The following is a 13,230-nucleotide window of genomic DNA, read 5'->3' as shown; positions in this document are numbered from 1 at the left end:
AGATACGATTTAAAAAAAAATTATGCTTAAGTTCAGAACTGTACCACAAATACGAAATCATAACAACCTCTTTTGTGGATATAGTTTTGTACTTCAATAATAACAACAGCCTGTAAATTTCCCACTGCTGGGACGCCTCCTCTTCCTTCGAGGAGAAGGTTTGGAACACAATCCACAAAGCTGTTCGAATGCGGATTGGTGGAATACACATGTGACAGAATTTCTATGATATTAAACACATTCAGTTTTCCTCACGATGTTTTTCTTCGCCGCCGAGAATGAGATAATTTATAAATACAATTAAGCACATTATTTTTTAAGTGGTGCTTGGCTGGGTTTGAACTCGCAATCATCGGTTAAGATACACACGTTCTAACCACTGGGCCATCTCGTCTCTTTTGTACTACACGAGCCACTAATTGTATTCAATTAACATATAAATTTCAAATTATACTTTTTTTTCAAGTAGGCTTTTACAAGCACTTTTGAATCGTCAGTATACACAACTATATTTAGTGAAGGGGCGGTTCGGAATGTAGATTCTACGAGAAGAACCGGCCAGTTAATCTTTTCCGATATTTAAATCACAAGTCATATTAGTTATTTACAATTATATACGTATATAATATATCCTACCTGGAAACCAACACGTATGTTACTATGATAACTTTTAATCTATATTAATCTAACATCGAAATCAATAAATATATATATTTATTTTTAACACAATCCTTATAATATATTCCATTAATTTGTATACCTATGTTATTAAATTATAGTCAAATGAATGACGTCTGATGCTCCTCTATTAGCTTTACTGGAAACCAAACGAATACGACGAAGATTAGGAAACCATACAATGTCGGAGCGATTATTGAACGGTCATGACAAGTAAGTAATACGTGTTATTACCTGAAATAACTCCACACAGGTAGATTACGGATCTACGTAAAAAGTACTTATAACTATGTATTTCTTTTACCCGGTACATGTCAAAAAAGTTTGCAATGTTTTTTTTCCGACGTATGTCATAACAACATTCTAAAAAATCACACATAAATAAGTATTGGACAACATTTGAAGTTGAAGTAATTGTGTTATGAAAATCAGAAGTAACGACGGTACCACAAATACCCAAGACTACATAGAAAACTAATGAATTTTAATATTTTTTTTACATGAATGACATTCAGGTGAAAATTCGTTTGAAAATATTCGAGTTTATTGCGTTCAGAAATATCAATGGTTTATAGTACGTCAATGACATATTATATTTAAACAAAGAACATTTGGAACGTGTTCCATTTTTGAATATAATTTTTTTTTATTCAAATATTTTCATGAATACGTATAGGCAAATGGTTCACTTGATAGGTTATATTATGATTATTTCGGACCTAAGCCAAAGTCGTCTAAAATTGGGTACCAGTTAAGATGTAAATGCTTGTTTTATTCAAACTATTCTTTCAAACGAGTTTTCTTTAAGAAATATCCCATATAAAAGACCGATCATAGTAATATTTCTGAATAAGATCCTGTCAAAATGTCATGATTTCTTTTTCTCTATTTCTCATGCTCCGTATTCATAGTTCAAACATTTAAGGATTGGAAACTAGTTAGGTCACGTGATTTAATCGAAAATTTTGATATGCAACATAGTTTCATATGCATAATTTGTATTTATAATTCTTCTCCTGTACACCGATGGAATTGTGAGGAAATATACATGTGTCTGATGAAATATTTCCATAGGCGAATCTATGAAGCGCGAAAGCAACTCCAAAACTTCCCCAACCATTTCCAGAGATATATAAGGCGTGCATTCTGCATTAGCCTAGTAGTGGAAAGCTTACAAGCAGTAATGTCCTAAAACAGATTGCTAGAAGATAAATATTGAAATAATCTATTTTAAGTACAGTCGCAGGGAACATAATATTTGACAATAATCTCTCGACAGTTCACAATCTAACGAGGTAGATTATAATCTAACAGTATTCACAATTTAACGGTGACATATACACTATTGCCATCGTTGAAATATTCTTTTTTTAAATTATGAAATCAATAAAGGAATACGCGCTGCCTATATGGACGTGACGTTACAGTAGTAAACAAATGCTAGCGCAATACCAATGTAATGAGATATGACATCATCTCTATCATAAATGACTGAAGCATACTTGACTGACATATTTATTAATCTCAAGGCAAAGAATATTGCAAGCTAAGTTAAAGATTACGGTTTTAAACTTGCCATATCTAAATTTTGATGTACTTAATTTGTATAAGCAGTTGAATTAGAGCTGGTGTTACATCGTGAGGAATTCATGGGTCCGATTTAAATCTACTATATTTGTTTCTTCAATCCGGTATATTGGACTTTTTTAAATTTAATTTACAACATCTACGGGCTAATAGTTGCCCATGTTTACATGTTACTTTTATACATTTTAGCGTTTTATATTTTTACTAAACATCAGCAGATCTTAGCTGGACTCCTAGGGTGTACACCCTTGGAGTGGCTTGACTAACCGGACTGAGGTGGAATTAACTTCAAACCAAGTTTTACTTTACTTTAAAATAAAGCTCGATTGGTTCGTATGGATACAAGAAATGAAAATTGTTAAGTATTGCTATATATGTAGTTAAAGAATTATTATAATTGATCGCATTGTTTTATTATGATAATGTGTTTTGAATATAAAATTTCTTAATTCCAATTAATATAATACATATTATTAATTTGTAAAGTTACGTTAAGTTAGTTGTAAATTGTTTTGTTGTTAATGTATAAAATTGTACGAATATTAGATTTAAAAAAAAACATTGTCTTCCTAACACTATATAGGGTAGTGTCGAAATAAAAGTATATATATTATTATTATTAAACAATAAAGAAATATTAAAAAATAAAATGCATGACATTAAATTTGTGTACATTTATAATTTAACAGGGTTACTATCACAATAAAAATAATTTTCTCTTAAACGTTTTCTTCGTACATCTGTGGTCGGTACGTTTCTGCACGGTTGAATTGTTTACAAAATCATTTTAAAAATGGAACACACGACGACCATATGCCAATCAAAACATATGAAATCGGTTGTTAAACCACAGCGAGGCATGATTCTAGAACATTGAAGTTACAGGCATAGATTCATTTTATAACGCAAGCATCATATTATGAAGGAAATTTGGACAGATAATTTATTACATTCACAGTTTGTTCCATGTAAAAGTCACATAAATATACGTAATAAAAATTAGTAATAACAGTCTGTACATTTCCCACTGCTGGGCTAAAGCCTCCTCTTCCTTTGAGAAGAATGTTAGGTAAGGTTAAAAAGGAATAAATGCTTTAGTGAGTAGAAATTGGAGGAAACCTGTGCCTAAGTTTAACGAAATTCTGACACATGTGAATTCGCAATGGAGCTGTGTGGTTAATATGCTCCTAACCTTCTGCTCGTAGATGCCTTAGCCCAGCTGTGGGAAATTTACAGGCCATTAAGTTAGTGTTGTTATCAAATGTAAGTGTTAGTTGGCAGCTGTCATCCTGCCATGCACCAAATTCAACTGGTAGACAGTGGTGGCATAACCTCTAATCCATTTCTTTTGAAATAGATCACTTACACGCTACATACACTTGTTAGTGAGACTTTCTTACTTATCTATTGAGTATATTTTCATTTTATTTCCTACTAATAATTAATCTTTGTTCGATATTACGTATGATAATATGTGTCTCTATGCAATGATATTATACAATCGATTTTTCAATAAAATATGATTTCAGGACAAAAAGAAACGTGAATTGGAATATTTTTCTCTTAATATCGAATCTCTTAATCCAACTATGCCATAAGTATGACTGCAACTATTTTATGACAGCAGTAGAAAGATTACATATATTTAACATATTAAGAAGTCTTTATTGTACCTTTTTATATAATTTTACATTGGTTATTCAATAAAAGATTAAAAAATACCAATTTAATAAAGTAATTGTAAATGAAAACTAAAATAACTAAAATGTATGTACGAGTATTCGTGTATTAGGTGAAGAATACGACGACACCGAACCAAACCAACGTTTATCTTAAATTTAACTTTCCTATTGAAAATCGCGAGCATTTAAGAAATTATATATTACATATATGACTATCGAAAAATGTTCTAATACTTATAGTATAACAGAAAATGCAAAAAGTAATATTATAATTAAAATTACTCTATCATTTATCAAAACCATATATTACCCTAACCTTATCCAATAAAATTAAACTTTCAATTAATATTCCTTATAGTAAATTTAATAGTTTTATACCGAAATGGTTATATTATTAATTCAATGTAAAAGAAAAATCTATATTGTAATGAGAAAACGTACACGCACGCTGAAACCTTAGAAATGACCGTTCAAACCTTGGGAATGTACTTAGAGGCATTTATTCTCAACCTGCAGAAAACCTACTATGGTATTACATAAGAAACATTTTTTATATATGTCCTGCATTCTTTTGTCAAAGAAAAAGCAACCGTATTTCAATAGAAATAGCTTACAGATTAAAATCATTTGTACTTACTCTGTTTCGTTGTCCTCGAAGACGATGGAATCTTGCACTGCCTCGAACTGTGCACCGCTCTTCGCTGTACCGTCTTCCGTCCAGTATGGGATCCGCACCTTTCCCCTAGCACCAGCCGTCCTCACCACACGCAGTTCGTAAGTCCCGACCGACTCGGTTAACTCAAAATCCCTCTGAGGGAATGAAAACACTCCAGAATGATCGTCATCTAGTATCACTACAGTCGCAGTTGATGGTGAAGCCAGACACGCGCCTTTCGGTGCTGTCAAGCGGACGTAAAAGTGTTCGTCCTCTTCAAAAACATCGTCATCTATAACCTGGACGGTGAACTTCTTCTCTGTTTCACCGTGACCGAATACCAGAGAACCTTGTGCTGCAACGTAATCTGATCCAGCCTCAGCGGTTCCGTCTTCAGTGTTGTATTGTACGGTGACCTCGCCGCTCAGATCTCCGCGGCGAATTACTCTCACTTCAAATGATCCGCAGTTCTCCATTACGGTGTAATGATCGGGATCGAAACGCAGGTTTGGCCCTTTCGGCTCAACGGCTACAGAGGTCGACTCTCGTCTTTGTAACTCAGCTTTCACTTCACTTAAATCGCTCTGTGCTCTCTCCGATATTTTTCGTGAGAAATCACCGCCTCCGGTCATTTTTCTCGTTGCAGCCACTCTGTAAAAGGCGCGTGACTTCGGTCCGCTGGCCATTAACGACTCCAACGCCATCCTCTCTACTGTTTCTAGATCTTCTTCAGGGTGTTGTCTTCTTAACTCGCGTAACACTGAGATGTACTCTTTGCGAGACTTGTCTAACTCTCGGCCTTCTTCGTCATCCGATGCGAACTCATCTGAATTTGGTTTTAGAGCCATCTCAACGGAACCGTCACCTTCGCCTTCTACAATAACACCTCTTTCATTGACTCGATATCCTTTCTTTAAATACTTGTAAACTAAAAGCCTTCTGTCTGCGATATACGCTGTCATTACGGTCGCAGGGAAGAATAGAAACGTAACGGCTCCTTCCCATACTTCTACTTCGCTCGGTGATATTACAGCGAGTATGAGATATAACCAAACATAAGCGAATACTGACCAAGTTGCGGTAACAAGGAACACTCGTAAATGCTTTATTTTTCGCACTTCCCCATCCGGTATCACCATAACGCAGATTGCGATTATCACGAATAAATTGTATGCCGCTGACCCAACGATTGTACCCGGTCCCAAATCTCCCGCTTCAAAATTCTTCCCGGCTATTTCGATGACGGAGAGCAATATCTCAGGTGCACTGGACCCTAAGGCCATTAACGTCAAATTCGCGACGGTTTCGTTCCATACTCGTACCACGATAATATGTTCGCTTCCATTACGTCGCACGCGCACCTCTTTTTCCCTTGATGTTATGACTTCGATAGCAGCCATAAATCTGTCCGAAACGATGGACACTCCGATGAATAGGTACATAAGAGTGAGGAAATAAACGAGGCCTCGTAAGGCGATTTGAAGTGTTGGAACATCTTCGAGAGGCAGCCAGAGTGGAAGGACGAGCCCTTCGGAACATTGAAGCACGTGCTGGGTGGTGGTGTTGCGCGAAGCAAGGCGCGCGGAGGGCAGCTCGGCGCGCGCCACCACGCAGCAGGCCGCGAGCGCGGCGAGCGCGGGCCGCATGCCCTTTACCTGGCACGGGCCATGTGCGCGACCGGCGCTGCCAAAGGCCGGCGCCCGACTGAGCGTCGCGACGCCTTACACCCCCCTCGCTTAAGGCTTCTAAAAGCCGCTGCGGATCCGTCCTCGCACGTACCTCTGATGAAGTTTTATTAGCGTCGTGGGTGATAAAGTTGGGCGTTTGAGAAAAAACTTATTAGTTACGTACAAACGTAGCGGGCTTATTAAAGTTTCGACTTTGGTTACTATGACCTCGTTAAGCTATACCGTAGCTATACCGTTTTCTGTAGCGATTAAAAGTTTGTTCTCTTAAAACATTTTCCATCTTATTAAAACAGCAACAAAGTATTCACAAAGAAACAAATGTACACGTATAATACATTGTAAATCTCAACACGCAATCATAGCATGCGACGAGTTAATATTAATTGATAATTTTAATAGTTACACTCACACACACACACATGTATAAATAAATAAACCAATTGATACGCGCTTATTAGATTTGAAAATAGAATACGTTTTCTTTTTTTTTTAACAGCGCACGCAACGGTATTAAATTAATGTTAAATTTGGGCACGTTACACACTATCGAATGTAATTATCACTATCTAATTTTATCTGTTTATTGACAATTATACTTTATAAGCCATATATATATGCAAATTCGTATTAACTATTTTATAATCTACACTATACGCGTCATGCGGTAAGCAATAAATTTATATTAATGTTAATTTTCAGCTAGATTATAAGCTTTATATATTAATTGGCTTAAATTAGGTGGGGTTCTACGGCTGACGTGTATGTTACTTGCCTATGTGTTAGGAGAATTTTCCTGATTTGTATATATTTAACTATGGAATAAGTTTTATATAATTATAATATACAGCTTTGTCGTTTAAATAGATCTGTTACTCCCCGAGTATCTCAGTAGTAAAAACAATATGTATACTACAACATTTTAAAAAATATTTTGAGTGTATAATACAAGATTTTAAATTAACATGACCTTATTCTCGTGAACAAGACATTCGTAGATAATGTCGAAATATCGAGCTCCACCGAATAAAAATAAAACACATGGTAAATATCCCGTATTTTATAAATGTAATAATGTATAATACTAATCAAAATATACATTTTTTAAATTTGAAATTTAAATCTCTCTCTAAAAAATATCGTGATTAGGAAATATTTATGTATTATTTTTTACAACAAAATATGTATATGATTGTATACATATATAGACCACTATATGAATATATGTATTAAAACATAATTGAATAAATATGAGAACGAATAGATCGCTGCCGTTTTTACCATAAAGGCCCGGTTTAAGCCAAGGCCCCATTGTCAATGGTCTACGAAAGGCTTATACTGTCATTGTTTTTTGTAATATTACTGGCGATGCGGTGCCCAATGGACCCGTGATGTTGGGTTAGGGGGTCGCAAAGGGCGAGATACAATAAAAAAGAATTAAATCTGCAGACCCCGTATTCCCGAGTACCCAAAAGGTTCGAAATGGTATATGACAGCCCAGCTCATGAATCATATCTTGTTACATTGTTAAATTGATCACTGTCTTATGTATATACATATACTTAGATATAGTGTGTATAAACAAAATAATAACATAATAGGTATAAAAAAGTTAAACAAATAAATATAGTAGAGAAACACTGATAAATTTAGAGGTTTCTAAAGTGATGACGTAAATAAAAAAAATGCGCTTTCATTGCAAACCATACGAGATACATCAAAATAACATTGTAAAGGTCTTCAAAAAAGTCAGTCAAATATTCTGTAGTATATTTTGTATCAGCATTGCAACCGAACGAAACGTGCGAAGCCGGTGCTAGTTGATCGTAATATTCGACTATGACAATTACATGAACATAACCACGTTACGGAAGGTGACTGAAATATCTAAATACCTATAAATAAAAATTTCGGCCGAGTATCGCTAACGTGCTCCTCAGAATTGTTCCGTTCCCTTCCTTTCCGTTACTTTGTCATGGACCCTATGCTCAGAACTTTAACAAACTTTCACCAAACTTCTTGAAGTTCCTTTATAATAAAAAAAGAATTATCAAAATCGGTTAGCGCAATTTTTAGTTATTCACCTATATATCGCGCACATACATAATTATTATTTAGAATTATATTTGCATATACGATAATACATTATAATAGATTCAAAATAACGACACAAAGCCTTAATATGTAGAATGATTAATTGGAAATAAAATAATACAATTTGTGTACAAAACAAACTGTTGTCACGAGCGGTTTCGTCCCTCTTTGCGGTCGTTTCGTAATTGCGTCTCTCAAATAGTCAGCGCGCCAAATGTCATGATGTTTAGTTTACATATACACTAGGTGGTAGCTTTGTGTAAGCCGATTTGTAGGTACCACCCACTTATTATAAATAGTTACGGCCTGCAAATTTACAAAGCTGGTCCTCCTCTTCGTTTGAAGATGTTTGGAGCTTATTCCACCAGGTAGCTCCAATGCAGGTTCGTGGATTCACATGTGGTAAAATAGAATAATCAATATTAACAAATAAATAAAATAAATTATATAGTCTTATCGCTGTTTGTTAATATTTTCGTTATACTTTTCATTTCAAATAGCTATTAAATTTACTTCTAGTATCAGTATACATTGCCCAGCACAGATATGTTTATAATTTCATGTTCTCCTAAGACAGCTACCATGAAACCGTTTTATTTTGTTTCTATTTATTTAATATGATGATGATGATGCATTCCTAGGTCTGCAACCACGATCATCGGTTAAGATGTACGCGTTCTAACCATTGTCATCTCGGCTGTTTTTGTAAATAGTAATACTTAATCCCATTTAAAAGATGAGAGAGCCAGAATAACTTTATTAAATAATATTAGAAGAAATATAGCATTCCCAAGATATGTGGCGTATTCGTGATGGGATGGTATTTCTTACAGCGCCAATGTTTTTAGACGGAGGTGACCGTTCAAGATTGGTGTGGTAGTTTTACCAAAAAGAAAGTTTAACCTGATTAATAAACTTTCAGAATTACCTTCCTAATTAATTATTCCCCAGAAAAATTAATAATACAATTCGTACATTTTTTACCTAAAAATAAAACTTACCTGTTATTGTTTCATCAATATCCGGAATCCAGGTAAGGTGTACCCACCCGGTGCATCATGAGTACCATAATGACCAAAACGTCACCTAGTGCGTAACCTAGTAACAAGTTTAAAGCAAGCAAGTGCTGCCAGTAACGGAGAGGAAGTAGGAAAAACCGATTTAGGGTAGAAAGATCGGTGCTTGGCTTTATAATAACAATTACGCTGATATTTTTCGACAGGAATCACATAAATAATATTTCACTTATATCCGATTTTACTATTTTAGGGACAATTCGTTTTATTTACAAAATCCCTACCATCGAGTGATACCATTATAAATATAGAAAGTAAAAGTAGGTAGAAAAAGAAACTCAATAAACCCGGAATTCAAAAAGACGTAAAGAAAGAAATAGCTATTAATAAAAAAACAACAGATATTATGAAATTATTGACTCAACACAAAACAGACCGACGCGTAAAATCGTGAAAACGATATGGATTTACTTTTTTCTAATCAATCACAGTCGCAAGCGATACCGTATTGACCTTGTGATATTTTTTTACGAAATAAAAAATATTCTCATACAACTCGCCCGTGACTCCACTCGCATTTTAGGGGTTGGTTTTCTGCTGTAAAGCATGAAAACTATGCTATGTCCTTTCTTGGAATTCGAGCTTGATTCGAAATAGATTTTATCAAAATTGGTTCAGCATTTGAGCCGTTAAAAAGCAACAAACACAGAATTACTTTTGCATTTGTAATTATTCTCATAGTAAATTGGACATATATTTGTACTGGTATCTTAAAATCGTTCTTGTAAATAATGTCATAGTACTTTCAAATAATCTTTAAATAATATTAAGAAAACTTTTTTTTCTAGTCGTTGTGTTCATTCAATTTTTCTTTAAGTTTTTACTATCACAAATCCCTACTACAAATAAAATTTGTTATTTACACTTTCCCTTGTGTTATATATATATATTTTTTTATAATCATATAACCATCAAACTATGATGGTTATATGAATATAAAAAAAAATTGGGTAGTTATGTAATATTGCATAATTGTTTACAAAAAAGAATGAATAATCAACGAGATATAGATACGTCTTCCAATTAAGATGAAATAAGAAAAGAAAAATATGATTTGCAAAATAAAATCACGTTTGAAATTCAAATTTCGAATAGAATGAATTATTGAAATTCAATTTATTCATTTCTCTGTATTGTACTTAACATATACTCGAAGCATTTGTTGAATTTCAAATAAACGATCGCGAGTCCGCAGTTTTCAGTAATTATAGTAATCACTTAGCAGTTACAACTGGAACATTATTTTTTGTATTGCATTCCCTGAATTTCTGTCGATAACCTAGTCTGTTTCTAATTCGAATATGATTACTTTAAAATCAAAAAAAGTTTTAAAAATTCTTTTAAAAAAATATACATATATTTTGTACAAAGAACTTTTACTCTAAACAAAAGTAAGACCTGAAACAATTATTTTCATATTGAAAGTAAAATTGTCAATTACTTTTGCTGTATATTTAGTGAATTGCACAGAGGGTGTTTTTTATAATTTTTTTCTTCGAGAAACATACAGCATAGTATAATACACAAACATTTGATTTCAACATAAGTCTTGCATAAGCCAAAAAGTTTTCAGTCTTACATTCAAACATGCACTAAATCTAATAAGATAATCAATGAATTTAAAATGTGAAACTATTGAGATTATTTTAAAGTGTTACAAACTAAAATTAGCATCTTAGTTCCCAAGGTTGGTGGCACATTGACGATGTAAGGAATAAAGTTAATATTTCTTACAGCGTCATTGCCTATGGGTGATGGTGAACACTTACATTTGGTGGCCCATATGCTCTTCCGCCAACCTATTCGTCAAAAAAAAAGTCCTTATACATAAACTTTGATCTTAAAAAAAGCTATTACATTGGAGAACTCAAAATCGCTCCGTAGACAATACACGGGCTTAAATCCAACAACTACTGACTTCAGAGTTAAGAGAACATTTTACAAATTCATCTCTTGCTCGGCGGTTAAGGAAGACATCGTGAGAAAACCTGCACGTGTCTGAGCTAATGCTGTGATATTTATTTACGCCGACTGCCAGTGGCGCGACGGTTTGGATTAAAATGCTTTCCCGAGCTGTTGGCAGCTATTGTGCTTACTGTTAAGGATTTATGAACAAACCGTTTTATAATAGTTTTGTAGTAGGATTACTTAGTGAGCGTTGTTCATGCCCCCCTTTTTTTAACGCTGGGTAAACGCATTTCGCGTTTCCGCCACATAATATTGGGATTATCTAGTGCTCGCTGGCGCTTAATTCTCCGGAATATCAGCTGAAAAACCAGCGGTACCCAACTCCATCTCTTCAGAGATTCCTCACGGGATCCTTCGCGCATACTACTACTGCTACGTAACTTGTACTTATGAACTAAGATGATTTACCCTTTGTGCCTGCAGTTTCACTGGCTCACCCTTCAAGTAAGATAACTTCATGAGGATACATGCATATGTTAGAATAATTTCTGTCACCCATCATCATACCATATTCGTGAAATCAAATCCTATCACCATAAAGGGTATTTGGGTCAGTCAATTATTTCTGAACTTATGTGTTATGATTGATACACGTATTACATTGTTCAACAGTGTGTATTATCAGATCATTGATCGTTAGCGAGTGTTCATGACAACCACCTAATTATAGCGACGTGAACGCTATAATTAATGACGTTGGACGAAAAAACCTATTAAGGTCAAGGACGATTGGAACGAAGAAATTAATTTCTCGTCACGATCAGATGATGATCACAAACCGTGAAACATAATGGTCATGATATATTAAAATGACTAGTTTTCCTATTCTTATACCTACCTAGAAACCTACGTTCTTCCATAGGTTCAAGCTTTGAACGTAACTTTATACCAAATTTTATCTAAGTTGGGTTTAATACTTTAGCCGTAACACCGTAACACATAGACTTCTAGATCCTTTTATTAAACTTGTAAGTGGTAGCATTTCACTATTCATACCGGAATACAAAACTACTCAGTATCAGTATTGCCGTTTGGCAGTAGAATATCAGATGAGTTGGTACCACCCACCTAGAAACCAGACGGACATGAAACTTTACCATTGAGTAAATAATGATCATATATACGTACGACAAGTTTTTTTGTAACATATAATACGTACATACAATACATACATAATAGTTATTTTGATTTTACTATAATAAATAATAATAAAATAATACAGGCATAACGTAATTGCGCGCCTATAAGGATTTTCAATTGAGAATCTTCAATAAAAAGTGCAGTAGATATGAAGTGGATGAAAAAAGGTACGTAACAGTTCACTAACGACTCGGGGGCTTACAGAACGAGCCGCAATGTAGCTGAAAAAATATATTGCTGAATAGAATTTGTGCTCCCGATCCGGCGATAATCCGAACCGATTTTTTTTCCCATTTCGATATTGGCGTGCAGTCGTAAGTGAATTGGAGGTAAAAAGACGAAGACTGTGTCGAATTAAAGATCCTTTCATTTGGAAGGTTTGAATTTTGTGCATCCAAATCAATTTCAAAGGTAAGATTTTGTATGATGTGTATATTTCTTCCGTACCCCCTAAAAGCGCAAATATAAGGCAAATATAAATATAAAGCGCTTTTAGGGGGTACGGAAGAACAAGTGACCTATTTATCAGTTATTTATTTATTTAACGCATTACAACTTGCTTGGTGCTAATATTTACTTTGAATACATATAACATTTATTTTACATAGAAAAGCAACACTTAAGTTATTAAAATATACTGTAAATTAAATAATGCTAAGCAACGA

At 34.2% G+C, this 13,230-nt stretch overlaps 1 protein-coding gene across 2 annotated transcripts in view; it reads right to left on the bottom strand.

Moving 5' to 3' along the window:
* The window catches only part of LOC124538401 (sodium/calcium exchanger 3), a 150,103-nt gene extending 143,783 nt beyond the window's left edge, over nt 1-6,320 (bottom strand). For both annotated transcript variants that reach the window (XM_047115449.1, XM_047115450.1), the window contains exon 1: nt 4,585-6,320. In XM_047115449.1, the coding sequence (XP_046971405.1) occupies nt 4,585-6,248 (1,664 nt within the window). In that variant the 5' untranslated portion in view covers nt 6,249-6,320. The remainder of the gene's footprint in view (nt 1-4,584) is intronic.
* Nucleotides 6,321-13,230: the final 6,910 nt, after the last annotated feature.

Source organism: Vanessa cardui, chromosome 20 (assembly GCF_905220365.1).
Source record: "Vanessa cardui chromosome 20, ilVanCard2.1, whole genome shotgun sequence".
NCBI classification, from domain to species: domain Eukaryota; kingdom Metazoa; phylum Arthropoda; class Insecta; order Lepidoptera; family Nymphalidae; genus Vanessa; species Vanessa cardui.
The sequence above is the reverse complement of the archived record's forward strand: the minus strand, read 5'-3'. Positions and strand labels throughout refer to the sequence as shown.